This window comes from Microcaecilia unicolor, chromosome 3, assembly GCF_901765095.1.
Source record: "Microcaecilia unicolor chromosome 3, aMicUni1.1, whole genome shotgun sequence".
Lineage (NCBI taxonomy): Eukaryota > Metazoa > Chordata > Amphibia > Gymnophiona > Siphonopidae > Microcaecilia > Microcaecilia unicolor.
The window spans coordinates 164,415,250-164,442,943 of record NC_044033.1 but is presented as its reverse complement, the minus strand read 5'-3'; the positions used below and the strand labels follow the sequence as shown (position 1 = coordinate 164,442,943).

At 42.9% G+C, this 27,694-nt stretch overlaps 2 protein-coding genes across 2 annotated transcripts in view; one reads left to right on the top strand and one right to left on the bottom strand.

Annotated features, from left to right (window-relative positions):
• LOC115464301 (enoyl-[acyl-carrier-protein] reductase, mitochondrial-like) overlaps positions 1-3,221 on the bottom strand; it is a 131,019-nt gene extending 127,798 nt beyond the window's left edge. The window contains exons 1-2 of the mRNA XM_030194692.1: positions 3,072-3,221; positions 2,683-2,767 (exon numbers count right to left, since the gene is read on the bottom strand). Of these exons, the coding sequence (XP_030050552.1) occupies positions 2,683-2,767; positions 3,072-3,221 (235 nt within the window). The remainder of the gene's footprint in view (positions 1-2,682; positions 2,768-3,071) is intronic.
• A 429-nt stretch (positions 3,222-3,650) lies between these two features.
• Positions 3,651-27,694, top strand: part of LOC115464300 (rho GTPase-activating protein 18-like) — a 118,027-nt gene continuing 93,983 nt past the window's right edge. The window contains exons 1-3 of the mRNA XM_030194691.1: positions 3,651-3,757; positions 6,850-7,046; positions 19,897-20,123. Of these exons, the coding sequence (XP_030050551.1) occupies positions 3,651-3,757; positions 6,850-7,046; positions 19,897-20,123 (531 nt within the window). The remainder of the gene's footprint in view (positions 3,758-6,849; positions 7,047-19,896; positions 20,124-27,694) is intronic.

The following is a 27,694-nucleotide window of genomic DNA, read 5'->3' as shown; positions in this document are numbered from 1 at the left end:
AGTTGGAATACATTTCTGTTCTTCCTCCCATCCCCCTGCGGTGACCAACATTAAAAAAATTGTGACCATCTCTTTCTGCAGCTTCATTCCTCTTATTTTGTTTTTCACAAAACATATGGACTCCAGTAAAATTAGCTAAGCTGCCTTGCAAACAATCTGATTTATGTTGGTCTTGTCAGGCAGTAGCGGGCTCCTTTGCCCATATGTTATTTCACTGCAAAAACTTGAGTTCCTACTGGTCTGCAATATGGAATAGACTGCAAGCAATATTTTCTCTTTCAGACAATCTCTCATTTAAAATTCTAATATTGAAATCCTCCATTCCCAGTATCTTCACCCCTCACAGCAATGCTAAACTGTTTAACATGATGGAAAAGTAATTTGAATGTTTCCTTTTTTGAATGGTGGAACCTTTTATGCTCCTTTCTACGATATGAAGAGAGAGTTTCTTTAAAAAAAGGTTACTTGCATTCTTTTCAAAGAACCTGTTCTCTTTTAGGCAATTATCCCCGTCTTCTTGAGATCTGTTCTTATACTATTTTTTTTACATTATCAGGCTTATTTTCGAAAGAGAAAGACGCCCATATTTTGACCCAAATCGGGAGATGGGCGCCTTTCTCTCATGGGCGCCCAAATCGGTATAATCGAAAGCCGATTTTGGGCGCCTCCAACTGCAGTCTGTCGCGGTAACGGACAAAGTTGATGGGGGCGTGTCGGAGGCATGGTGAAGGCGGGACTGGGGCGTGTTTATCGGCCGAGGAGAGATGGGCGCGCTCGGCCGATAATGGAAAAAAGAAGGGCGCCAAAAGCAAGAATTTGGGTCACTTTTTCTGGACCCTTTTTTTTCACGAACAAGTCCCCAAAAAGTGCCCCAACTGCCAGGATGACCACCGGAAGGAATCAGGGATGTCCTCCCCTGACTCCCCCAGTGGTCACTAACCCCCTCCCACCCCAAAAAAACAACTTAAAAAACTTTTTTTGCCAGCCTGTATGCTAGCCTCAAATGTCATACCCAGCTCCATCACAGCAGTTGTATGCAGGTCCCTGGAGCAGTTGTTAGTGGGTGCAGTGGACTTCAGGCAGGTGGACCCAGGCCCATCCCCCCTACCTGTTATACTTGTGCTGGTAAATGGGAGCCCTCCAAACCGCCCCCAAAACCCACTGTACCCACATCTAGGTGCCCCCTTCAGCCAAAAGTGCTATGGTAATGGTGTAGAGTTCTGGGGAGTGGGTTTTGGGGGGGATTTGGGGGGCTCAGCACCCAAAGTAAGGGAGCTATGGACTTGGGAGGTATTTTAAAATTTTTTTTAATTGTTACAAGTGCCCCCTAGGGTGCCCGGTTGGTGTCCTGGCATGTGAGGGGGACCAGTGCACTACGAATCCTGGCCCCTCCCACGACCAAATGCCTTGGATTTATTCATTTTTGAGCTGGGCGCCTTCGGTTTCCATTATTGCTGAAAACTGATACCGTCCAGCTCAAATCCGATGCATTTGCCCGGCACCAACCGTATTATCGAAACAAAAGATGGACGCCCATCTTTTTCGAAAATACGGTCTGGCCCGCCCCTTCACAGACCCTTCCTCGGAGATAGACGCCCATGGAGATGGGCGTTTGCGGTCGATTATGCCCCTCCATGTCTTCTTATTTCCACTTCCAGTATCCTCCCTCTCCCAAACCCACAGCACTATCCCCCCCCTTACCATATTTTATTTTGCAACTTCACTTCTCCTCTGGCTTATCTATCTGTTTAATTGTTTGTACACTTACATGTTATATTTGCCTTGTTGTTGGCTTTTTGCTGCTGCATTGTTATTACAATCAAATGATAATAACTATTTTTGTATTGTGACTAAAATTCATAAATAAACTTGGAAAAAACCCAGTTGGCATTGGAATGCACATGCATTCCAAAGGACAAAACCAGGTAAAGAAAAACGCTAAATTTAAATATATATATATATATATATATATATATATATATATATATATATATATATATAAACTTATCTATAATTATCGCATCATAGAAAAGCACAATGCTAATTGAAATGTATAGGACAATGTTATTAAATTAATATATACCCAGTGTATTTGTGTTTATGTATTAGGTTTCTCATATGTTGTGAACTTAAGAGTCTTTTGCTAGACAGTTGCTTTCTATATGGACGCATTTTGTCTGGTCCAATGTATGGAGTTTTCAAAGTATGATGCCATTTGGCGCACATGATGTGTTCAAATGGCATTTTTCTTCCTTAAAAAAAAAAAGATTTTTTTTGGTCTTTGTATTAGTACTTAGGGCCCTGTAGTGTTTTTTAGCATGCCTACACTTAGCGTGCACATTAACCATGTAGGCACCTATAGGGATATTGTAGGCACATACATGGCTAAAGCGCATACATGGTTAACGCGTGTTAAAACGTTAATGCGCCTTTCCATTATGTTCTATCCCACTATTCCAGGACAAGTGGGTAGTTATGTCCATCGACTAGCAGGTGGAGATAGAAAATCCAGAACTGAACACTACTACCTAGCCACATGCTAGTCGCCCAGTTCCTCAGTATCTTCTATCTCCAGCAAGTGGGTGGACATACTTCGTTTCTGTCTGTGTTCCAGTTGGTTTCTCCTGATCCGGTTGGTGACTGGTTCCCAGTTGAGTCACACCCGAGGAAATTTAGACATACCTGGTGGTGCTGGGTCCCTGTCTTGCTCCTGCCTGGAGGCTTTTTTTCTCTTTATTTCCCTCCTGAGCCTCTCTTGTGGCAGTGTCTGTGCAGCAACCATCAAAAAAAAAAAAAGAAAAAAAAGAGAGAGCCACGTTTCTTCTGGCTGTATCAGAACGGCTCCAGTTTGGCGGTGTTGGTTCTGGCTGGGGAGGTGAGGAGGTTGGAGAGGGGGGTGCACACCCTATTTCAGGATCCAGGTGGTGAGTTGGGGATCTGTTGGCTGTGGTAATGGTCGCACGGTTCCCGCGGCGAGCCTTTTTTCTATTAAACATTAGCGCCAAAGTCCAATGTCACTGTAGCTGGCTTAACCAGTGGTGGTAGTTGAGGAGTCAAGCCCTTGGCTTGACCTTCATGGCAGCTGTTAACTGAATTCTCACTACTGCTAGGCTCAGACCTGTTGGAATTCGACGCACGGCATCTTTAGTCAGGGTCCCGCTTAGAACTGCCTGTTCCAGTGTCACTTCCGCTCTTACTGGTATCTGCTCTGACAGCTCCATTCCGGGGTGAGGGGGTGGCACAGATGAGGGATAGTCAGTCAATGAGTGGGAGTTGTCACCTTCCCCCTATGCATAGGCATTCATCAAAGGTAAGATGAAAGCACAACTTGGGAGAGAACAGCATGTCCTCATGCTGTGGCAGCCATCTTGATCTCCCTTCTCTTGCAAGAATTCTAATATTCCCCCACTTCAGCTTGATTCTGTAAGTGGCACTGTTCAACAACATCCAGTTGAGTCCCCCTTTAGAGGCCTTATCTCTTTTACATGCTGTTTTTTGGTTTCTGTCATGTCCATAACTGGTGCTGTCCCTTGGGTTACCAGCCTGATTTACACCTGTGTAGATATTATGCCCTTTAATCTCTTCTAGACATATCACAACAGTGGTGATGCTCACTTGATAATCATGGCAGCTGCAGTGGTTGATGAGTCATGGGTTTGCATTATCAGAGTGCTCTGAGCCTCTCGGTGATTCCGGTTGGGGGCACGCTGGCTTTTTTCTGTGTTATAAAGGACTTTCTGCTGCTTTTGGCAGTTACGTACTGGAGTTTTCCACTGAGAAAAGTTCATTGGAAGAGATTAGTTTTTCTCTATCTCCATCTTCTAGTAGGAGAGGATAACATATACTTGTCTAGGATGGTATGGCCTGCCTAAAGGAAAGGAAATTATCAGGTATGATATAATTTTACCACTAAGAAAAGGCCCTAGCTTTCAGTGTCAAAATGGCACCTTGTATCTGACCACCCACATTGGCCGTCCCAGTTCATGGCCTTCCAGTATCCATCCAACTTTTATATCATATTGGTTCAGAGTATCCACCTGCAAAACGAAACTTTTTCTTTCATTATGATAGTTAAAGTTTAGTATATGTATAAAATTACATAAAGAATTGGAAGCAGCAAATGTATTTATCAGAAGTCAAATCAGATATGCAAAGAATACAATACAATACATTTTAGTGGATAATGCTATTGTTTGATGTTATATCTTTACGTGCATTTCCATTATAAATTGTATGTGGGGGTTTTTGGGGGGAAATATGTCAGATCTGTATAGATTGGAAGGATACAACATGTTCAATATTTATCAATCTAATTTGATATTAAAGCCCAAAATTGTAAGAACCACTTGGACACGGGAAAATATTTTATTTATGCATTCTGAATTGTTAAAGCTGATGGATAGTTTTTCCTTAAGGTTCTTGGCCAAATGTAGGGTCGTTTTTCAAACTTCTGAATTAAGTTGCAATATGGTTCAGATATTCAGGGGCCGTTGTCAGATTCGGATTCATCTGCTGAGTTCTTGTGGTTCATATTTATAAGGTATATGCTTCAGCATTCATGGATCTCATAATACGTGATTTCTGAGCACTTCTGCATTTCCATGACTTTGTTTGTTACTTCAGTCTCTTGTTGACCTATGGATTCTAGTTGCCATCCTCTGCTGAGCCTAGTTTAAAACCTCCCTCACTGAGTGTAGTGGCAAAGATACTTTTCTTTATAAGGTATATCACAACTCTGTTAGCAGATCACCTTCTTGGAATACCACATTATGATCCAAGAAATCAAGCCCAGTTGTTGACGCCGTTCCACTGCCGTATGTACATTTTTAGGGGGGTATGTTTGCCTCTCTTTCTTTTGCTATTGACTGGAAGGACAGACGAGAACGCCACTTGTGCCCTTGGCTCTTTTTCGCTTTCACCAATATTCTTCATACCATATAGATTTTTTTCCCCTGATCTGCTCAGGATCATGCCTGGCAGAATAATTGATAGTCCACATGGATGATCAGAATAGAATAGTAAGGGGGACTGCTGAAATATGCAACCTTTCTATTGTGTCATGGATTTATTTATTTATTTATTTGTAACATTTGTATCCCACATTTTCCCACCCATTAGCAGGCTCAATGTGGCTTACATAATACCGTCAAGGCGATTGCCAAGTCCAGTAGATATTAAACAAATACAGTTTAAAATAAGGGTCAGGTAAGGTTAGGGTATACAAGTACAACAAGGGTCAAGGAACTAAGGAATATACAATGTCCATTATGATGTGAGGTTTTGATGCATTACAGAGTTGAGGCATTTAAGTTGGATCAGTAGAGTAGGCCTTGCAAAACAGGTTTGTAATGATCGCCTGAAGTTTAGATGGTCATGGATCGTTTTCACACTCTTTGGTAGTGCATTCCACATTTATGTACCTAAGTAGGAGAAATTGGATGCATAGGCTGATTTGTATCTGAGTCCAATGCAGCTTGGATAGTGGAGGTTCAGATAGGAACGTGACGCTCTGGTTCTGTTTCTGGTCGGAAGATCTATCAAGTCAACCATGTATCCCGGAGTTTCACTGTAGATAATCTTGTGGACCAAAGAGCAAATTTTGAAGGTAATACGTTCCTTGATTGGGATTCCAGACAAGCAGTATACGTTGGATAGTAGGTCTAGTTAGCAGATGGTTTCCTTTGTCCCATTGACATGTCATGGGTAGAAATTGGACCGGGAGGGGGGGGACAGCTTCTCCCCCCTCCCCCTCCCCATGTGCTTGTGGTCATATTGCCAGCTGTATGCCTGTCTACCACTTGCTCCATCCACTATGGGTCATGTTAGGACAATAGTGATCCTTAGTTCTGTTTCTCAAAAACTGCTAAGTCTGATCCAGGAACAGGGCCCTTTTCCAGTTTTTGCCATACATCACCATTTTATTTTGTGGCAAAAGTTGGGAAAACAACTTTGTCTATAGGTTGGAGAAACAGCACTAGTGAAGTAGGAGTGGCTGGATTGTTCCTACCCCTAAGAAAGACCTGCAACAGATGAAGTAAAAGGTTGGGGTGGGAACAGGTTGTAGTAACCACTTATTTTGGGAGCCCAAATTTTACATATTTAGTTCTGGTTATATCAGCGTTCTGCTCTTTTGTACAACAGAGTTGTCATTGGTACAGTTCTCCCCACCTTTTTGTGGCCTTTGAAGGGTTAAACTGACACTTCTGTGGGCTTTTATAACCATTTAAGTTAACTAAATTAATTGGAACTCAGTGGTGATATGTTTTACCTCATGGAATTGACTTTCTTCCAGTTTGAATTCATTTGGGAAGTAATGTTTTTCTGTTTGATCTATTGTCCTCTCTATTTGCTGTAAATCAGGGATTGCCCAAACTGTGGGTTGGGACCCTAAATAGGGGTCACATCAGTGGTTATATCAGGGCTGCTTCCCTTCCTTTTGACCTTCACTGTGACCTCTGCCCCATATGACAGTCAACATGGAACCTGTGCTTTGGTGAATATTCATAGGGTCTGTCCTCTCCTCCTGTGTGGACTTCCTGCTAGATTGGAAACATATGCAGAGTACTGGGGTCTGTGAATACACATTGACATACAGGGTCCTTTGTTTACTGCTTCTGCTGCTTTCATGCTTTGGATATGGAGGGAAGAGAAAGTGAATGGGGGAGGGGTCCGCTCTTCTTTTTTCATCTTCATCTGGGGGGGTCACATGAATTTTTAGGTGTTAAAATTGAGTCCTATTGGATGAACGTTTGGGATGCATAGTGGTACATCATTAATTGAAGAGTGAGGTGTAGTAACAATGTGAACAAGTTATTGTAATATTGTTAACAAGCTGTGTTTGTTTTACAGTCGCAGGTCTGGCCAATGCACAGTGAACCAAAAGAATTCCCCCCAAACCGGCAAGAAGCCTCCATTTGACCGCTCTAGTTCCCAGGATTCCTTGGATGACCTATCCTTGGATGACTATTGGACAGAGTTGGAAAATATCGAAAAGAGTACAGACAGGAGTCATGAGGAGCGAGAAGAGGTAGTGAAAGAGCCAGATGGTAAGAGAAAAAGACAGTAACATATAGTTGTATAGAGTGTAAATATTCATGTTTTAACAAGTGTTTTCCTTTTTTGGAGACTACAGAAGATGTGTTATAATTTTTAGAGTTATCTTGTGCCTTTAAAAAAAAAAAAAAAATACCAATAGTGTTGCATCGCTTAAGATAAACACAAATAAGTCAGATGTGAAAATAACTTTATTCACTTTATTTTTAGTGATGCTTTATTAGCAAAGTGTTTTGAAAATGTGCTTTGCTGCCTGTCTTCATTATTCATATATGTGGACATATGTGCATGTAAATGACTATTTTTGGCTGCATGATGTTTTGTAAGTGCATGCCAAGAATTTAAGAGATGATGTAGCAGGTGGGCATTCAATGGGCTGATCGTGGATGGGGTGCGTATTTACATGTCTAGATGATAAAATATTATAATTTACACACATTGCAGGCTAAGTGCAATCATTTACACCAGCCTTCACACACACAGACACCTCTTCCATCCTCTTATATCCCACCCTCAACTCTCTACAGATAACACCTAATTTATAACTATAGAAATAGATATGCACCTCCACTGATTCAGAGATACATATGCACCCCATGTACATCATCTGTCCCAGTGACGGCCCTGCCGTTAGGCCACCTGAGGCGGAGGCCTCAGGTGGCAGTCTTCTGGAAGTAGCATATCCCCCCCACACACACACACACTGGCCATGGTCTGACATCTCCCCCGTTCCTTCTTCAGTCCCCTTCCCCAAGCCTACCTTTGTTTACTAAAAGACGGCGGCTGCAGCTATTCCCATTGGCTGCCCCAGTACCGGCCTCTTCTCTCTAGTGCAGACTGCCTCTGACGTACTTTCCTGTTTCCTCAGAGGTGGGCTGCAGTAGAGAGAAGAGGCCAGTGCTGGCAGCAGGGCAGCCAGTGGGAATCGCTGCCGCCACCACCTTTTAGAAAAAGGTAGGCTTGGGGAAGGAGGTTGAAGAGGGGAGATGCAAGACCATGACTGGGGGGAGGGGTGCCATATCAACCCTCGCCTCTGACAGCAGATTGCCTTGAACTGCCCCTGATTAGTCCATACCTGTATGCCTTATGCCTAGAGACACTCCCATATTAGCATCTCTTACTGCCCTACTGAGAGACACTTTGTCATGACTGTTTCAGTGGAATGCAACACACAGACATATCTTAGTCTGAGAATGGAGAAAAAGGGAAATGTGCCATTATGAGTGTGCACTTTTAAACTTGCCCCATTCTCCTTAAGTCTGAAGTATTTTAGTACAAAATAAAAAGCATAGAGAAAGTAGGTAGAGCTCATTGAATACTTTTTAAAACCTCTTTGTATGTTTATCTTGTCTCTGTGGGTGAGTGAGGGGGGGGTGTTCATGAGGAGGGTCTGCTCTTGTTGGGGAGAGAGGTGCTCTGACCCTAACCTGATATTTAACCTCCTACTCAGCTAACCAAGTAGCAGGCTGAATATTACACCTAACTGCAGGCAGGCATTGTGGGTAATCGGTGCTGGCACTAAGTATTGGGGCCTGATTCTGCTTGTGGGGGGGGGGGGGGGGAGGATTCTGCTGCCAGCTGAATATTGACCAGTAAACTAAATTTTTGAGCCTAAAAAGCTGGTGGCAATTGTTGTGGATTTAGGACGGGGAAAGAAAGTTAGGAGCTTAGCCTGACTCTCATCATTAGGCTAATAAGTTTGGCTCATGAATGTAGGCAAATGAATGACATGTCTACATTTATAAGAATAACTTTTAAGCTCCTAAATGATGATGACTTTTAAGCTGGAAACTTAGGGACCCTTTTACCAAGAGCACTAAAAAGTGGCCTGCAGTTGCCCCAGCACCAGTGTTGCCCACAGGCTGAGACCACTTTTAGAGCTGCCAGTAAAAGGCAGCTTATTCTGTTTTTCCAATAATGGCCACACGCTAATTTCTCCATTAGCGTGTTGCCATTAGCATGTGAGCCCTTTCCGCCACCTATGTTGTAGGCAGTGCAGACTCACACACTAATCCTGCATTAACGCTAACTAATCCTGCCAATGCGCTAACGAGTAATACAGCCACGCCCACTCTCTACCCCCAAACATCCCCCAGCACTAAAAAAACAAAACGCTTTCTTTTATTCGAATTATGCATTATCACAGTACCTTCCCTCCCCTAAGTTTATCGTGCAGTGCACTGAAGTTAATGCAAAAATATAAATTGTTAAACTAGTTTTGCAGAAAACTTCAGTCAACCCTGTCAAAGGATTATTCTGGATCCAAAGACAATAATTTGGTGCAAACCTTCTTAAAATAGTAATATTGATAACAAATTATTACCACGTCTGCTTTTCTGGAACAAATTCAGGCCTTTCATGTACTAACCTGTGTTAATACAATTTAACATATGTTTAATAATGCAATCCTTTTGATGTCTTATGGGGCCTTTTTAATAGCTATGGGGGTATGTTTTTAATAAAGGTTTTTTGGAGCTTTTTCATCTGGTGCAAAATGAGTCTTATGTAGGGAGGGAGGGAAATGGGACTTGATATACCGCCTTTCTGTGGTATTTTGCTACTACATTCAAAGCGGTTTACATATGTACAAGTACTTATTTTGTACCTGGGGCAATGGAGGGTTAAGTGACTTGCCCACAGTCACAAGGAGCTGCAGTGGGAATCGAACTCAGTTCCCCAGGATCAAAGTCCACTGCACTAACCACTAGGCTACTCCTCCACTAGCAACATTCCATGTAGAAGCCTGCCCTTGCAGATCAGCAATGCGGCCGCTCAGGCTTCTGTTTCTGTGAGTCTGACGTCCTGCACGTGCAGGACATCAGACTCACAGAAACAGAAGCCTGCGCGGCCGCATTGCTGATCTGCAAGGGCAGGCTTCTACATGGAATGTTGCTAGTGGAATAGCAACATTAACATTCCATCTAGAATCTCCAATAGTAGCAACATTCCATCTGGAATCTCAACTAGGGAAAGGGAAATGGGACTTGATATACCGTCTTTCTGAGGTTTTTTGCAACTACATTCAAAGCGGTTTACATATATTCAGGTACTTATGTTGTACCAGGGGCAATGGAGGGTTAAGTGACTTGCCCACAGTCACAAGGAGCCGCAGTGGGCATCGAACTCAGTTCCCCAGGATCAAAGTCCACTGCACTAACCACTAGGCTACTCCTCCACTAGAAGTAGTTTATGTCCATTGGTGAGAAAACATGTACTTTATGCAGCTAGGGTCTAGGTTTGTTTGGAACTGGTTTTGGTTAGAGCCTGGGCAGAGTCATGATTGTGTACTTTAATGATGTATAGAATGTATGTGGGTTCATTAGAGCTGTAATTTTGGCTGCTGTCATAGGGCTGTTTTATAAAAATAAAAAGGTGCCTTTCTGTTATTACAAAATTGGCTTAAAATGACCTCCCAACCTAGGCAAGATGTGATAAAAATGACTTCATACTTAACTGTGGAGGAGTGGCCTAGTGGTTAGGGTGGTGGACTTTGGTCCTGGGAAACTGAGGAACTGAGTTCGATTCCCACTTCAGGCACAGGCAGCTCCTTGTGACTCTGGGCAAGTCACTTAACCCTCCATTGCCCCATGTAAGCCGCATTGAGCCTGCCATGAGTGGGAAAGTGTGGGGTACAAATGTAACAAAAATAAAATAGATACTATTGGAGATACTACATGGAATGTTGCTACTATTGGAGATTCTACATGGAATGTTGCTATTCCACTAGCAACATTCCATGTAGAAGCCTGCGCGGCCACATTGGTGATCTGCAAATAGTAGCAACAGTGGAGGAGTGGTCTAGTGGTTAGGGTGGTGGACTTTGGTCCTGGGGAACTGAGGAACGGAGTTCGATTCCTGGCACAGGCAGTTCCTTGTGACTCTGGGCAAGTCACTTAACCCTCCATTGCCCCATGTAAACCACATTGAGCCTGCCATGAGTGGGAAAGCAGGGGGTACAAATGTAACAAAAATAAAATAGATACTATTGGAGATTCTACATGGAATGTTGCTACTATTGGAGATTCTACATGGAATGTTGCTATTCCACTAGCCACATTCCATGTAGAAGGCTGCGCAGGCTTCTGTTTCTGTGAGTCTGACGTCCTGCACGTACGTGCAGGACGTCAGACTCACAGAAGCAGAAGCCTGCGCGGCCACATTGGTGATCTGCAAATAGTCGCAACAGTGGAGGAGTGGCCTAGTGGTTAGGGTGGTGGACTTTGGTCCTGGGGAACTGAGGAACTGAGTTCGATTCCCACTTCAGGCACAGGCAGCTCCTTGTGACTCTGGGCAAGTCACTTAACCCTCCATTGCCCCATGTAAGCCGCATTGAGCCTGCCATGAGTGGGAAAACGCGGGGTACAAATGTAACAAAACAAAAAAAACCTCAAATTAAAGTGTATTAAGATAAGTTGCAAATGAGGGCCTCTGTTTGGGTTTTTAAAAAAAATTAAGTCTGGTAAAAAAAGAATCATATTTAGACTGATGGGAGAGAGCTTTGCTGAGAATTTCCCATCCATATGTAACAGAGATATTGATCTGTTCTGTACAACTGTCAGCTGCTGTTTTTTAGGAAGACATAATGATTGCTTATGCCATTGATTCTGGAAGTTTCTCTCCTCCCAGTATCTCATTAAACTAATTGACCCAAGTGGCCATTAATTTGTTACTAAATAATTTAAAGAATTTGGTCATAAAGCCATCCAAATGCAGAGATGTATTGCTTTTGAATGACTCTTCATGACCATTCTGATGTCTTCAGTTGCAAGTGGTTGTTTCCGTGAATCCAGAGAACGGGCCTTGAGTGCTGGGAATGCTATTGATAAGGGAAACTCAGCTTGTACATCTTGATTCATTGAACTCTCAGGAGAGTAGAGAGACTCCAATAATAACGCTGAACCAGATGATTTACATATTTCCTTTGTGTACAGAACACTCCACTTTTCCATCTTGATTACTCCCCAAAACTTCTTTGTATGTGTGCTATGGAGTCAAAAAGCAAGCAGTTTGTCGGATTTATTCGCCCTTTCAGATTTGGTTTGCTTTCATGTCTTTGCAGCTTCCCTCTAGCAGTGCTCCATGTTCATTAGACTTTCTATTTCTGTGCTTTTCTTTTGCTTTGTTCCAAAAGCGTAGTCAAGTTGAAGGCGCAGGGGAAGCAGAGAGTGAACCGCTGGCGGCGCGTGTTTTAAGTGCAACGGATCGCGTAAAAAATAGGCGCCGGTCGAAGTCTGGGGGAGCGGACGCTCCCCTGGCGCCCCGCCCCCTAGCTACACCTCTGCTTTGTTCCCTTTTTCTGGGGGGGTAGGGTGTGGGGGGGGCGCTAGTTCTCCCTTCTTTCTCTTTCAGCGCAATCAGAAATAGTGCTGGAATTCTGACTTTGCAAGCCTTCGTTCACTACTATCTGGAGAATTTTCATCTGTTCTAATCAGAGCTGTACCAAATAGCATACAAATAATGAAAAATATTATTCGGCCGAATACAAATAATGGGCACTGAGCTTTAATATAACAAATAATAAAAGAAGCAGTGTGAAGTCAGAGATCACGTGTACGATTTAGCACAGTGGGGAAAAGGGAATGAGACTTGATATACTGCCTTTCCGTGGGTTTTGCAACTACATTCAAAGCGGTTTATGTAGTATATACAGGTACTTATTTGTATGTGGGGCAATGGAGGGTTAAGTGACTTGCCCAGAGTCACAAGGAGCTGCAGTGGGAATCGAACCTAGTTCCTCAAGATCAAGGTCCACTACACTAACCACTAGGCTTCTCCTCCACTCCCAAAGCATTCATATTTGAATATGAATAATGTATTCGGGCACTATTTGGGGCCAGATCAAATCGAATGCTAATATCCAGTACAGCCTAGTTCTAATAGAGCCATCCTCCTAGTGTTCCTAGGCTGGCCATTACATTTTATCAAATATTAATGTGCACATTGTATTTAAGTGATGAAGCAAATGGCTGTGTTAGCCTAAGTGCTGGACTGTTTAGACCTTTTATCATAAGAACATAATCATTACTATACTGGAACAGACTAAAGGTCCATCAAGCCCAGTATCCTGTTTCCAACAATGGCCAGTGTACCTGGCAAGATCCCAGAACAGCAAAGCAGGTCTTATGCTGCTTATCCTAGAATATGTAGTGGATTTACCCAAGTCCATCCTAATAATGGCTTATGGACTTTTCCTGTAGGAAATTATCCAAACCTTTTTTAAACCCTGCTAAGCTAACTACTTTTACCACATTATCTGACAAAGAATTCCAGAGTTTAATTACTCGTTGAGTGAAGAAATATTTTCTCCAATTCATTTTAAATTTACTACTTAGAAGCTTAATTGTGTGCCCCCCTAGTCGTAGTATTTTTGGAAAGAGTAAACAAGTGATTCACATCTACCTGTTTGACTCCACTCAGTATTTTATAAACTTCTATCATATCACTCCTCATCCATCTCTTCTCCAAGCTGAAGCTCCCTAGCTCCTTTAACCTTTCCTCATAGGGAAATTGTCCCATCCCCATTATTGTTTTCATCGCCCTTTATACCTTTTCTAATTCCACTATATATTTTTTGAGATGTGGTGACCAGAACTGTTGATAGGCCAGATTACAACAAAGGCAAACTGGATGCAAGTCTAGGGCCCAATGTCAGATACGCTCAGGATTCAGGAGACTTTGATTGCTACTGTCTAGCTTTTTTCACTGTTATACACATTTTTGTATTAATGTCCAGAAATTAGAAAAATGGCTAAATGTCTGGACTTTGTTCACAGTTCAAAATCTCTGTTTGCAGTTCTCCAGTGAGCTTGACCTGTCTATTTCCAGTTTAACAGCAGAGACTGTGTATAGGGGCAGCAAGAATTGGAAGACAGTTCTAGTCACAGGAAGGGAGGCTGTGAACCAGGGGGAAGATCCTTTAGTGATGAGCTGTGGGGTGGGGTGGAGGACAGTAATGAATGGTGCAGGAGGCAATAGGCCGCTGACTTGGAGAGAGTCAGTGAATGTCCTGGGGTGAGGTAGGGTGCTGAGGAAGGGGAGAAATAGGAGAGGAGAGAGGGGGAAAAAGTGACTGCTGTAGGCTGAAGAACACAACTGCAATAACTTACATGATAAATAGTTAAGCTCTGGAGCTCGTTGCCAGTGAATGTGGTAAAACCAGTTAGCATATCTGCATTTTAAAAGTGTTGGACAAGTTTTGGAGGAAAAGTCTATAAATTGCTATTAAGCCACTACTAATCCTTGGGGTTGGGAGCATGGAATCTTGTTACTTTTGGAGATTTTTGACAGGGTATTTGTGTCCTGGATTGGCTGCTTTTGGAAGCAGGATACTGGGTTAGATGGACCTTTGGTCTGACCCACTATGGCAATTTTTATGTTCTTATGTGCAGGCATGAGCTGATTTTGGTGGAGTGGGAGATTAACTGAGTAGTCACAAGAGCATTTGGCAACAGCACAACACCAGAAGAGTGTGTTGTGTTAATGTTAATATAATCAGTTTCCTTTTTAAAATTTGGGAGAAAACCATTGCTACAAATGTACCTGTGTGCATACTAAGTGGAATGAAGTTTTCAGCCTGGGGACTTTGCCCAGGTAACTAATTAATTAGGCCAATTCCTTTGGAAGCAGTATTAGATTTTTCACTTATTAGTATTAGATTTTTCAATCATTTCAGAGGCACCAAAGAAAGCTAAATATCATTTTCTGTTTCTTCCGTTTATGAAGTCTTTTGATGCTTGAATCTTTCTAGATTTATATCTTAGACATACCATCTGTAAATTTCACTTTCTGGGATGGTCTACCCCTTGCACTAAAGGCGTTGGAGGGTGAAAATAACTTGTCCAGCTTTTGATTGTTATCCCGCTGCTCTAACCATTAGGCTGGTGGTTTCCGAACCTGGTCCTGGAGGCACCCCAGCCAGTCAGATTTTCAGGATATCCACCATGAATATTCACGAGAGAGATTTGCATGCAGTGGAAGCAGTTCATGCAAATCTCTTTCATGAAATTTCATTGTTGATAATCCTGAAAATCTGACTTGCCTGGGGTGCCTCCAGGACCAGGTTTGGGAACCACTGTACTAGGCCATACCACTTCAGCCACGTGTGTGCACAGTTCCCATGCTTGCTCACAACTTGCTGCTCTTACCACTGCATCTAGAACAAGGCCCTGCAGGTTTTGCTATGCTACTTTGGGAGAGGTTGTAGGAAGACCGTGAATAAAGAGCCCAGTGGGAATGGAGGTGGGAGGCTTGGACAGAATGAATGAAACTATGGGGGAGTTGAGAAAATAAGTAAATGAAGGTCCATGGTGGGGACTTGTAAATGTTCGTTTGCCTAAGGTGTAAAATAATGTAAATAGTGTAAGGCCCAAAATCTGTAAAATCCATCCTTTGAAATCTGGTGTCTGTGACATCTAATAGTTTTCTGTGCTACCACAAATTTTAATGTTGTTTTTTTCAAACCAGTGGAATGTTTGGTATTGAGCTTTTCAAGCTGCTCCCTGCCCTCTGTCATCTAACTGAAAGACACATGCACATATTCACACACATAGTTATTGGAAAGAATTCCATGAGACATGCTCTGCATGCTTTTCCTGTTTGTTTCCTACTTTGTTTCCTTTGATTGACTATTTTGAACATTGCTGTCGTGTTTTTTTTTCTTTGTGAAGAAGTATTTCCTTATTTGTTAGTTCACCAGCTGATAATTGTGTACTTGTGAAATGCTTATGAAATGCACATTTTAATTTTTCACACATGCATGAAAACATGTTAGCCTTTGCCTGCTGATATCATTTTACATTTCTACTAGTACCCTGATGGCGAACCTATGACACGCGTGTCAGTACTGACACGCGTAGCCATTTTCGGTGACACGCGGCCGCATGTGGCCTCATACAGAGAAGCAGCGGCGTTCCTTGCTGACACCCGCGGCGGATTGCGCGACCTTCCCCCCTCCCCCCCCCCCCCGTGCATGTTTACCCGCTGGGGGGGGGTGCCATGTGCGCTTCTATTGGCTCCCTCCGAGTCCTCCGCTCGTTCCCTCCCTGCTGCTCCCTCTGCCCCGCCTCCTGCACGGCCGTTAGGGGATCTTTGACCTCACTTCCGGCCGGCGGAGCAGAGAGCAGCGGAATGCCATGGGGGACGCATCTCTGTGATCGCCATTACCAGCAACCACATAACCACAGCAACCATCATCCAATCTACTGTTCTGGGGTGTCGTGGATTTCTAATTGACCATCATTACTGAGATAGGTGAGGGGGAGGCTGGGAGAGGCGAGGGCATGTGCTATGGGTGCCGTTTCCCGCCATTAGAAATAGCGGCAGCCATCTTAATTTACATAAGGTGGTCAGTTAGGCTAGTTAACCCCTAATTGCCTGCAGGGCTAACAGGCTATCTATAATTCTATCTTCTGTCACTGCCCCCCTGATGGAGAACCCAAAAAATAAAAAACCAAGGTTAAGTAAAGGAAGTGGTAGTAGCAGTAGCCGACCCTTTCAAGAGACATGAGATGTATGGCATTATAGAAAAAAATGGCAGATCATTTTGCGTTCTATGTACTGAAACGGTAGTAAGCAGAACGTGGAATATAAATAGACATTTTGAAACTAATCATTCCCAGCTCTTGGAAAAAAAGTGAGGATGAAAGGAAGGAATACATTTCCAGGCAGCTACACTTTTATAAGAGCCAATCTAATTCCATCCTTACATTTGTAAAAGGTTCTACAAATTTAACATCTGCAAGTTTGAGCATTGCTTACTCCATAGCTCAGCATGGAAAAGCACTCAGTGAGGGAGGATTTATTAAAGAAACTCTCCTAAGATGTGCACCAGTTCTATTTCACGATATGCAGAATAAAGATGCAATTATTAAGAGAATATCTGAGTTACCACTCAGTAGAAATATCAATTGAAGATTTAGCCAATGAAATTCAGCAACAAAAAAGTCATTAATAGGCAGATTAGTTAAAGAATTCCCCCTCCCCCTCACTTATCTTAGTTCACGGCACCCCACACAAGTTAAATAATATCAAGACCAACAAAAGAAACCGACTGACAGATGAACAAAGAAGTCACTAAGCAGGTAAGTTAAATAATTAGGTTTTGGTTTATTAAATACAGTTATATATTACAATTATACATTTTTGTTATTTAAACTATAAATATCGCGAAATTATGTTTTTTTTTCTCGAAGTGACACACCACCCGAGTTATGCTCGGTTTTTTGGCGAATTTTGACACACCAAGCTCAAAAGGTTGCCCATCACTGTACTAGTATGTTCCATTTGTTTTGCAAAAGTTAGCCAGTTTTTTTTATTGGTTGCTTGTTGAGCATTTAATGACTACAAAATTTGTGGAACTACAAAGTTTATCACTCAAACAATCTTAGTGGTCAGAACACTAAAGTGGATTTTCAGTATCAAAGGGATTAGCATAAACCAGAGACATTTCCTAATGGCCCTTTTATACATAGTGGAAAGAAATGAAAAGATTATCAGGCACTGATAATCTGTGACTCAATTTGATCACTGCAAATGAACATAGAATACACTGCGTCAATGGTTTAGCCCAATTAAAAGTTATCCAAAGAACAGATGTTCATTTTTGAGCAAGCATTCAGTTTGTACAGGCACGTAAAAATGTAAATTGCACCTATACTTAAAAATGAATGTGTGCAATTGATTTTCATGTGCAGAAAGCACAAATGTGCGACCCCCCCCCCCCCCCCCCCCCCCCACAAGAACACATAATCACCAAAACTTTGTTTATAATGAAGACTATTTTTTTGTCCATGCACACACTGCTAACAGATGTCTATACTACATTAATCTAAGGTTTGCAGATAGTAATATCATTTGAGTATGTTTTTTGCAACTAGAAAGTTGACACTTTTTGCCAACATTTTGTATTTTCACTTATAAGCATTCAACTTGTAGGCATAACTAATTAACCTCAGCAGCGGGCGATTTTTTTTCTAGCTGGCCGCATTGAGGGACATAATTGAACAGTGGCGGCCATCTATATGGCTGGTGCCGCAAAGAGCGGTCCCGAACTGTATTATCGAAAAAGATGGCCGGCCATCTTTCGTTTCAATAATACGGTTGGGGCCGGCCAAATGTCAGAGATGGCCGGGTTTGAGATGGGGGGTGAAGGGGGGCACCTACATGTGGGTACAGTGGGTTTTGGGGGGGGGATTGGAGGGCTCAACACTTACCACCACAAGTGTAACAGGTGGGGGGGGGGGGGGGAGATGGACCTGGGTCCGCCTGGCTGAAGTGCACTGCATCCACTAAAACTGCTCCAGGGACCTGCATATTGCTGTCATGGAGCTGGGTATGACATTTGAGGTTGGCAAAAAAATGTTTTTAATTTTTTTTTTTTTTTAGGGTGGGAGGGAATTGGTGACCACTGGGGGAGTACAGGGAGGTCATCCCCAATTCCCTCCGGTGGTCATCTGGTCAGTTTGGACACTTTTTTGAAGCTTGGTCCTGAAAATAAATGGACCAAGTAAATTCGGCCAAATGCTCGTCAGGGCCACCCTTCTTCTTTCCATTATTGGCTGAGGGTAGTCATGTGTTAACAACGCCCCTGCCCCGCCTTTGGTACGCCTCCGACACGCCCCCTTGAAGTTTGGCTGGCTCTGCGACAAACTGCAGTTGAGGCTGGCCAAAATCGGCTTTCGATTATGCCGATTTCGCCGGACTTGAGAGATGACCGGCCATCTCCCAATTTGTGTCAGAAGATGGCTGGCCTTCTATTTCGAAAATAAGCAGGATAGTATGTGTCATTCCAGAGACTTTCCAAGATTTGCACAGTAAAAGGTTTTGCACATGTTCATTTTGAAAATTATCCCAGGAAAAGGATCTGCATACATTAACAACTACAAACTTGTGTGGGTATTTTTTGTTAATAAAAACACAAATATGCTACAGAAGATTCAAAACTATGTGCCTAGTGCTAACCCTTGCCCCAACAGGTGGATAAAGGCTGGCGCTGTGCATGTATTCTTACCTGCCTATAGAGGCCCTCTCACTGAACTATGCTAAGCAGATAGCATTTCAAACCCTGTAAGTACTAATTTTCATGGCAACTTTATGCTAGGTTAGGGAGCAGGGACTGAGAGGAGTGAGGGCAATGTATTTTTAATATGTGGCAAATGCCAGCCTTGTGTAGGAGCTTCTGGGGCAGAAACTGGTGATATGTGGAACAATTTATTGTAGTTTTCTGAAAGGATTCCATAGTATAGCCAGGTTCATTAGGATGTTCCTTGTTTATTTCAGCCCGTTGACAGGACACTAATACCTTTTAGGAAGCTCACTACAACAATACTTTTCAGCTTCCACTATGAAATGGGTTAACTACGAACCTCAGCAGTGCCCCTTACTGGTTCATACTTTATGCCAGCAAGATTTACACACCCACCTCCTCATCGGTACATGGTAAAAGGGTTTTATTATTTTTTTTAGAAAAATATTTTTTGAAAAAGCTTTTTGTATTTTATATTTTGTGCACTCAGTAGCACTAATCAATTTGATTGAGATAACATCTTTAAGATGAAAGACAAGCTTTGTTTATTTAAAGTCATAAATGTTTTCATTCACTGAGTTATTTCATTGAACTTCTATTTTCTCTAATTTTTTTTCTATTTGAAAAATGTTTGATGTATCTACTTGGGTTGTTGCTGACCAATTCTGCCATCTACTGCAGCAGACTAATCAAGTTACAGATGCAGGTTGGGAGAAGCTGCATTAATGTAAAGGGGTCTAGATGAAATGCATACGAACTGCATAGTCTCTAATAAATGTCCAGAGAAGAAACTAGTGTATGTTCGCCTTTGTTTCCATCAGAGGGGGAATTGGAAGAAGAGTGGCTAAAGGAAGCAGGTCTGTCAAACCTCTTTGCCGAGTGTGCAGGTGATTCTCAGGAAAGTATGGTGTTCCTGTCGACTCTTACTCGTACTCAGTCAGCAGCTGTACAAAAAAGAATCGACACCATGAGGAGAAAGAGTAAGCACCATCATGCGCCTGATGTGAGAGATGTCTTCAAACAAAAAACTGATGATACAACAGAAAAGGTAAGCTTCTATCGTACTGTTCTCATAGCCAGTGTACTACTAAACAGCAAGCCAAATAGTCTCAACAGCCATAAGTAAAGAGTCACTTTCTTAATTTCCAGCTGTTTTATTACAAACTAGTAAAAGAGGCCCGTTTCAGAGCAAATGAAACGGGCACTAGCAAGGTTTTCGTCGCCAACACCCCCTCCCTCCCTGCCAACCCGTTTTGTTCTGCCATTGCTCCGCCCTCGAGGGCGGGGCCCGGAGCGATTTTGGTGGCTTCACCACCACGAACCTTCGAACCTTTTTGAAGGAAGTCAGAGCTTGGCTTCACTGACGTCAGTGTCCTCAGAACGTTGAGGGTGAGTTTTATTATAGTAGATATGCAAACAAGGAATTTATTGTAAATCAGATATTGTAGTTTCAGTATACACACAAACAGTCTGCTGAGTCGTACTTCACCATGGCTGTTCTCACCAAGTCCCTTACACAGACATGCCTGACTTTCCTAACAAAGGAAGGGGAAGCTGGACGTTTTGTGTTCTTCCTTACTTGTTTGAATTTTAGGTGCATTTCACACAGTCTGGAGCACCTGTTGTGGAGACGTCTGCCTATCCTTGCATCCATATGCAGGAATTTCTAGTTTCAGAAGGCTTTGCAAAGTAAACCTTCGGCCACTAAAGGGGAAGAAGATAAAACCCAGTAAGAAATGGGTTACAGGACAGTGAAGGAGCACGGTGCTGTCAGTTGGAATTCTACTACATGAGAGGAGACCCATGCAGCAGGAAAGAGGAAGGGAGAAGAAGAGGTTGAGAAGGGAGGGTTAGCAAGAGAGATGGAGAGGAAAAAGAAGAAAACAAATTGGAGGAGGGTGAGAGAAGGACAGGCTCATACACACTGAACCTCCACAAACACATCGTGAAGTCATATACTTCTACTCAAATCCACTCAGCCTCATACACATTCTATGCACTCACTCATGTGCACACAGTATATTAAAATACTTGGATGAATGTAGGCCAGCTGCACATTTATAGAAGTCTCTTTACTCACAGCCCTTATGCCAGACCTATGCTCCATTTATACGTTTCACTTACACCCACTTGTGTGTACACAGACCCTCAACTACAAAACTGAAGACAACCCCCACTCTAAAACATACTGCACTCAGTAACCCGATGGTCAGAACTCCGGCGTTGTTCCAAATAGCACCAAAAATACCACCGGAACAGCGCAGAAAAACCGCCCTAATGCTCAACGCTAATGAGATGCAAATATAGGTGTGCTCATAGTGTAGAGAATTAGGAACTTCGGTGGGAGGATCAGTTACTCACTCTGCATGCAGGTAGACAAATGCACACACCCTTTTTTCCTCTTAGGCACATGCACAGACGGCAGCTACACACTGTTTTACACATAGGAACCAGCTGTGTAGGTGTAGTGGATGCTGAATACCCCCCCCCCCCCCCCCCATATTGAGCAAGTGTCTTCATTTGTGTCCAGGGAGGGTTAATGTTTTTTTTTGGGACCTCAACCATTCTTCAGTATTGTCACCTTTAACTGCACACCCTCCTGCTCATATCCCCCCCCACCCACACTAACTCCCTACAGACTGTCACTACTTTCAGTGTGTAAATCATACCCATGTATCCGAGCCCCACCTACTTCCAACTTCCAAAATGGTATAATTTCTATATTTGACTCTTACAAAGAGAAACTTGCCTTTTTCTCATGCTTTAATATTGGTGGTGTAGCCACAGGTAGGCCACCATTTTGGGCTTGGAGCCCCTCCCCCAACTGCAGTACCCTGAATGGCTGGAAGGGGGTGCTCAAGCCCCGCCAGCCGAATAGCTCCGCGGCCTGAACCTCCCCTGGTATGAAGATGTCACTAGCAAGCTTTCCAGCTGCCAACTCTGGAACTCTTTGCACATGCTCAGTTTGCATGCATGAACTGAGCATGAGTAAGGAGTGCTGGTGTTGGCAGCCAGAAAGCAGGCCGCCGACTTCTTCGCACCAGGGGATGTTCAGATCGCAGGGCTTGGACAAGCAAAGGTGATATTTTTAATGGGGGGGGAGACTGAAGAGAGGAATGGGTGGCCCCCAATCTACCGTGCCCCCCCCCTAAAAAAATGGCCTGCTGGGTACACCTCTGTTTTATATACACTTTTCAAGCTGTTCTTTGGTCCTGTTTTAAAGAGCCATTGGTTGAAATTTCTTAAAACCCACAAAAATGGGGGTACGTGTACAGCAGAGTAATTAAGAATTCCTTTGAACCTACTTGTATTATAGTTATAGTTTCAAAGAGCATTTTAATCACATGGTATATCTTGCACAACCTTGTTTGTTCTAAACCTTCTGTGCTGCTAATTTCTAACTAATTTTGCTTTTCTATATTAAAATCTATTGTTCATTCCTTAGCCTTGCCAAGTTCAGACAAGTGGGTTATGTCCCACAACCAGTTGACGGAGGCAGAAAATGCTAACGTTTCAATACTCTCATCATAGCATAAGGGATGGTGCTTGGAACCTGCCAGTATTTCTCTGCTTCCAGCAGATGGACTGGTACAGCAGAATGAAGTTTCTCTTTTGTGCTTATTCAATATTTTGTTCCATAGATCAACAAATTCTCGCGAATCTTTAACATTTGGGGTGCTTAGTTTACCCTTAGACCTCTTGGGATCTGTTCTTTTTTACAATATTCAACCAATGCTGACCCATTTAGTTCTAAACGTGTTATTAATTTTAATTTATTCACGATCATAGATGTGTCTTTACTTCTATCGATGTCATTACCTTTATTCAACGTTTCAAACTGTTTTTTTTCCTACTCAGAAACATTATACGTTGCCAATACCTTTAACACTACTTTTGAGAGAGCAGGAGAAAAGGTGATTATTTTAGAAGCACTATGTTTCTTTTAGATGTGCATAAACCAGCATTTAGACATTTAATATTGCATAATTGTCTAAATCCCAATTACACAGTTGACATTGGGTTTGAATATTAACTTCCCACAGCCTTATATTGCCAGCTTCATGTGTTTTAATGTGGCAATGGTAAAATACACTTGAGACTCGGTAAACTAGCAAGCCAGTGTGAAACCTGACATTCCTTTCGGAGAAAGAAGGTGCTCGGTTGTTCTTTAGCTTCATATTGTTCTGCACACAAGGACCATATGAGGGTTGTATGATACCTCAGAAGATGTTCTCTAAGATAAACGCATTCAGGAATCTAGAAAAGATAGAAGTTGGCACATATATTAACAGATTACAGTAGTTTCTTATCTCCAAGTCGAGCAATTCAGTTTACCTAGCAAAGAGGCCGTTTTACTAAAGTGTAGCACGTGTTAATGAACGTTACTGTGTGCTAAACACTGAGCATCCTATGGCATAGCTATGAGCCAAATGGCACTTGGAGCAGGCTAATGTCCATTAGTGTGCACTAAGTTTTCGTAAATGGGTCCCAAAATGTACATAAAATACCAAAGGTCCCAATATTCTGCCGGAGGCAATGCTGGACCATGTCTGGGCAGCTCCACTGGATTTATGGGTTTCTGGAGCTAGCTAAAGGCTAAAACTGCTAGGGATGTTCAGCTTGGAGAAAAGACAGCTGATGGAAGATATGATAGAAGTCTATAAAATAATGAATGGAATTGCTTGTTTACTCTTTCCAAAAATACTAGGCAAGCAATGAATCTACGAAGTACTAGTTTTAAAATAAGGCGGAAAAAATATTTCTTCACACGTGTAATTAAACACTGGAATTCGTTGCCAGAGAATGTAGTAAAAGCAGTTAGTGGGGTTTAAAAAAAGGTTTGAATATTTTCCTAAAAGAAAAGTCCATAAGCCACTACTTATTTCTAGGATAAGCACCATAGAATGTATTCCACTGTTTTAGGATCTTGCCAGGTACTTGTGACCTGGTTGGCCACTATTGGAAACAGGATACTGGGCTTGATGGACCTTTGGTCCCAGTATGGCAACCGCTTATGTTTCTTATGTTCTTAGCTGGTTAAGACCAAAGAGAATTCACGTATGTGGAGAATTCAAAAAGTCCCACGGAGTAGCTCACAACAAGAAGAAAAGTGGGAACAGAGACCACGGGTTCCAGAGACTGGATCACACAATATTTTAAGTTTAAAACAAAGTTTTTGATTTTTAATTAAGTACTGGTTAATTGCAGTATTCAGCATTTAGGGCCTTTTTTTTACTAACTCTGGTAAAAGGGGGCCTGCTGTGGCATTGGCGCGTAGATTTGCTGTGTGTGCAGGGCTGGTCTTAGGCAGGGGCGAGAAGAGCGGTCGCACAGGGCCCCATGGCGCTCCCTCCCACTACCCCACTGCCACTATCTGATTCCTTGCCTCCCCTAGGGCTATTCCACACCTCAACCCCGCTGCCCTGGTGGTGTAGTGGAGTCTTTGGGGCAGGAAAGATCCCCAGTCTTTCCTGCCAGCGCTGACGCCTTGTTGTCACATCGCTCTTTAAAAATGGCTGCCGAGACTTCCAGTGCTGGCAGGAGGAAGGAAAGATTTGGGATCTTTCCTGCCCCAAAGACTCACTAGACCACCAGGGTGTCTTCAGGTATATGCCGGGAGGGCACCCTGTGGCTCGGGGGAGTGGGGTTGAGGTGTGGAATAGCCCTAGGTAAGTGGGTGAGGAGGATACTTAAAAAAAAAAAATCAAGGTAATATCTGTGTCGTTTGGTGGGGCTGGTTAAAGGGACAGGGAGGGGAGGATACAGTAAAAAAAAACCCAAAGATAATATCTGTGTCATTTGGAGGGGCTGGTTAAAGGGACACCCTCAAAGTATTATATTTGTGAGAGATTTTTGTTTCTCCTGGTAAAGGGCCACTAAACAGAAACTCTGAATGTTGAGCATTTAATTCTCATAACATGATGTCCATCTATTTATTTACTTATGGCATTTTATCCCACATTAAACATGAATTACTTAGATTGAAACCTGGGAGCATTTAAAATCTTTTTTTTTTCCCTTTGCCTACATCAAAAGAAAAAAAGATGGCATGTGGGAACTTGCTCCTTTTGCTTTGTGGAATGCAGTGGTATATTAAAAAATACACGTGCTTTTTATGATTATTATTATTACTGTTTCACAGAGAAAGTATTGATTAACGAGGGAAGGGTTTCCTTCGTGCAGAACTGTCCAGAGTGTCTAAATGTGCCAGCACTGTCCAGTTCAGCACACTATTAGCAGCCAAGTTCATATAAAGTTAATTGTTTTCAGTGGAAAACAAATCTGTTGGCTCAGGCTGCTTACTATGTGAATATTCAATCACTATTTCATTATTGCTGCCAAGTATTACATATTAAGCGGATTTATTTTAATTCATTTATCCAATCCTTACATGTACATGTTTTTGCTTTTTAAACCCAAAGGTTTCCTATGATAGCATTGTGCATTTTGAATTAGTTTTTATTTACGAGTTTTGCTTGATTTGTCTTTATTTGAAATTAAAAAAATGTTTAAAATGCATCTCGTTAACAAGGGGCAGGGCTAGGTGGGGCAGGGGGGCCCCACCGCTCTGGTCTGCACAGGACCCTGCAATTTCTAAGACCGGCCCTGGCTGTGTGCCCATGCCCCTTTTACCACAGCGGGTAAAAGGTTGTTTTCTGCCCAAAAAAAGAAATGACCCTGTGCTAATCACAGGGATTGTCATGTGGCCATTTCCGGGGGAAGCCCTTTCTTCCACCTATGTAGGTGACATTAAGGACTCAGTAACCCGATTACCGCCAGGTAAATCCCGGAGCTACAAAAATAAAAAATATTTTTGTTGCGCTGGGGGTGGGAACTATCACCCGGGTCGTGTTGTAGCCTTGCGGTAGTCCCGATTTTGGTGCATAGCTCTACCGCCGCTTTGTAAAAGGGGCCCCTTAAGCAGCTTATGGCTTACCGGATAAAGATAGGACTGACTTTACACAGTTCTATTTATGTGATTAACCTGGCTGGTTAAATGTTGAATAATGGCACTTAACCGACCAAGTGCTGACTCGGCTCTCAGAGCACCCCCATAAAAGTAGCACTTTAGAAATGATAAATAGCAGTAGTAGTAAAATAGCTGATTTTCAGTTCGGCGCTAACTGATTAGTTTCAGTGGTACTAATCAGTTAAGTGCTACTGAAAATTATTGGTTAGCCCCGAACAGGTGATTTAACCAGCCAGGGACCTCCAATTTCTTTGAATATCAACCTCAACATTCTTAATGGAGCATCTTCAGTAGAACGTGAAAAATCCATTCAGAATGTGGCTTTGCTATTTTATACTACAGTGTCTTCATCTACTACAAAAGTGTTTTATCTACTTCGTAGTGACCTCAGCTGTGCTTATTGCCAGCAATGCTTTTTTGGCAATGGATCAAGCACACCATTCTTCATTGGCTCACTTTTACTTATTTTATATTATGAATAACTTAGTTTTATATTTATATATATTGTTTCAAATACTCATCTTAATGAGTTGTGTCAGGTCAGGGGATTGTTGTTAACGCCCTGGTGTGCTTGATCTATTGCCAAAAAAGCATTGCTGGCAATGAGCACAGCTGAGGTCACTACGAAGTAGATAAAACCAGGGCCGGTCCTAGGGTCTCTGGTGCCCTCCTGCAGACTTATCAGTTGCCCCCCCCCCCCCCCCTGTCTAGTATCTCCTTTCTCTCTTCTCCCTCCCTCCCTCTTCTCCCAACCTGGCCCCTTTTTCAGCCCAGTGCCTTAAAAGGTGAAGAGCAAGGTTCCAATCTAATTCATGTTTAATGTGGGATAAATGCCATAAATAAGTAAATAAATATAAACTTTTAACGTTGAGCACCTGATTCTCAAAGTGGACATATTCCAAACACTATAATGAAAATAAAATTATTTTTTCTACCTTTGTTGTCTGGTGACTTTGTATTTCCCGCCTGTCAACCATCAATTCTCTCCTCATCTCATCCCATCCCTCCTCCCTGCACTATTTCTCGCTCTTCCTCGACACATCTCGGTGCTGTCTCCCATAAATCCCCTGCTCGTCCTCCCGCTCTCAACCCTTCTCTCCCCCACATATCCCCTGCTCTTCCTCACCCCTCAGAATCCGCCCCTCTGCTCTCCGCACTGTCCCTCACACAACCTCTGCTCTCTCTTTCGCTCGATTCGCTTACTCGGGGTTTTTAGACACATACAGTTTGTGCCTGTCTTCCACATGAGTACCGCAGTCCCCGCTGGAGCCCATTTACCTCATGGTTAACATGACTCCGAGCCTCAGAGGCGGGAATCCGGCTCACAGACGCAGAGATTTGTCTTTTCAGTGACGGTGGGTCATCCTCCCGGCTCCTCTGTGTACTTCTGTTCGGCTCCTGTAGGCCACCGTAACTCAACCCAACTTCCTTTCACAGGCATAGAAACCCACTTGCCCCCTGCCCATCTCTAGCCTTTCCTCCCTTCGTGAGTTTGTTCCCTCAGAGTCCCGCCCTCGAAGAAAGAGGAAATGACGTCAGAAGGCGGGACTCTGAGGGAACGAACTCACGAAGGGAGGGAAGGCTAGAGACGGGAAGGGCTTTGAAATGATGCAGCCGCTGCGACAGAAGTAAATAAAAGATTAAAACCC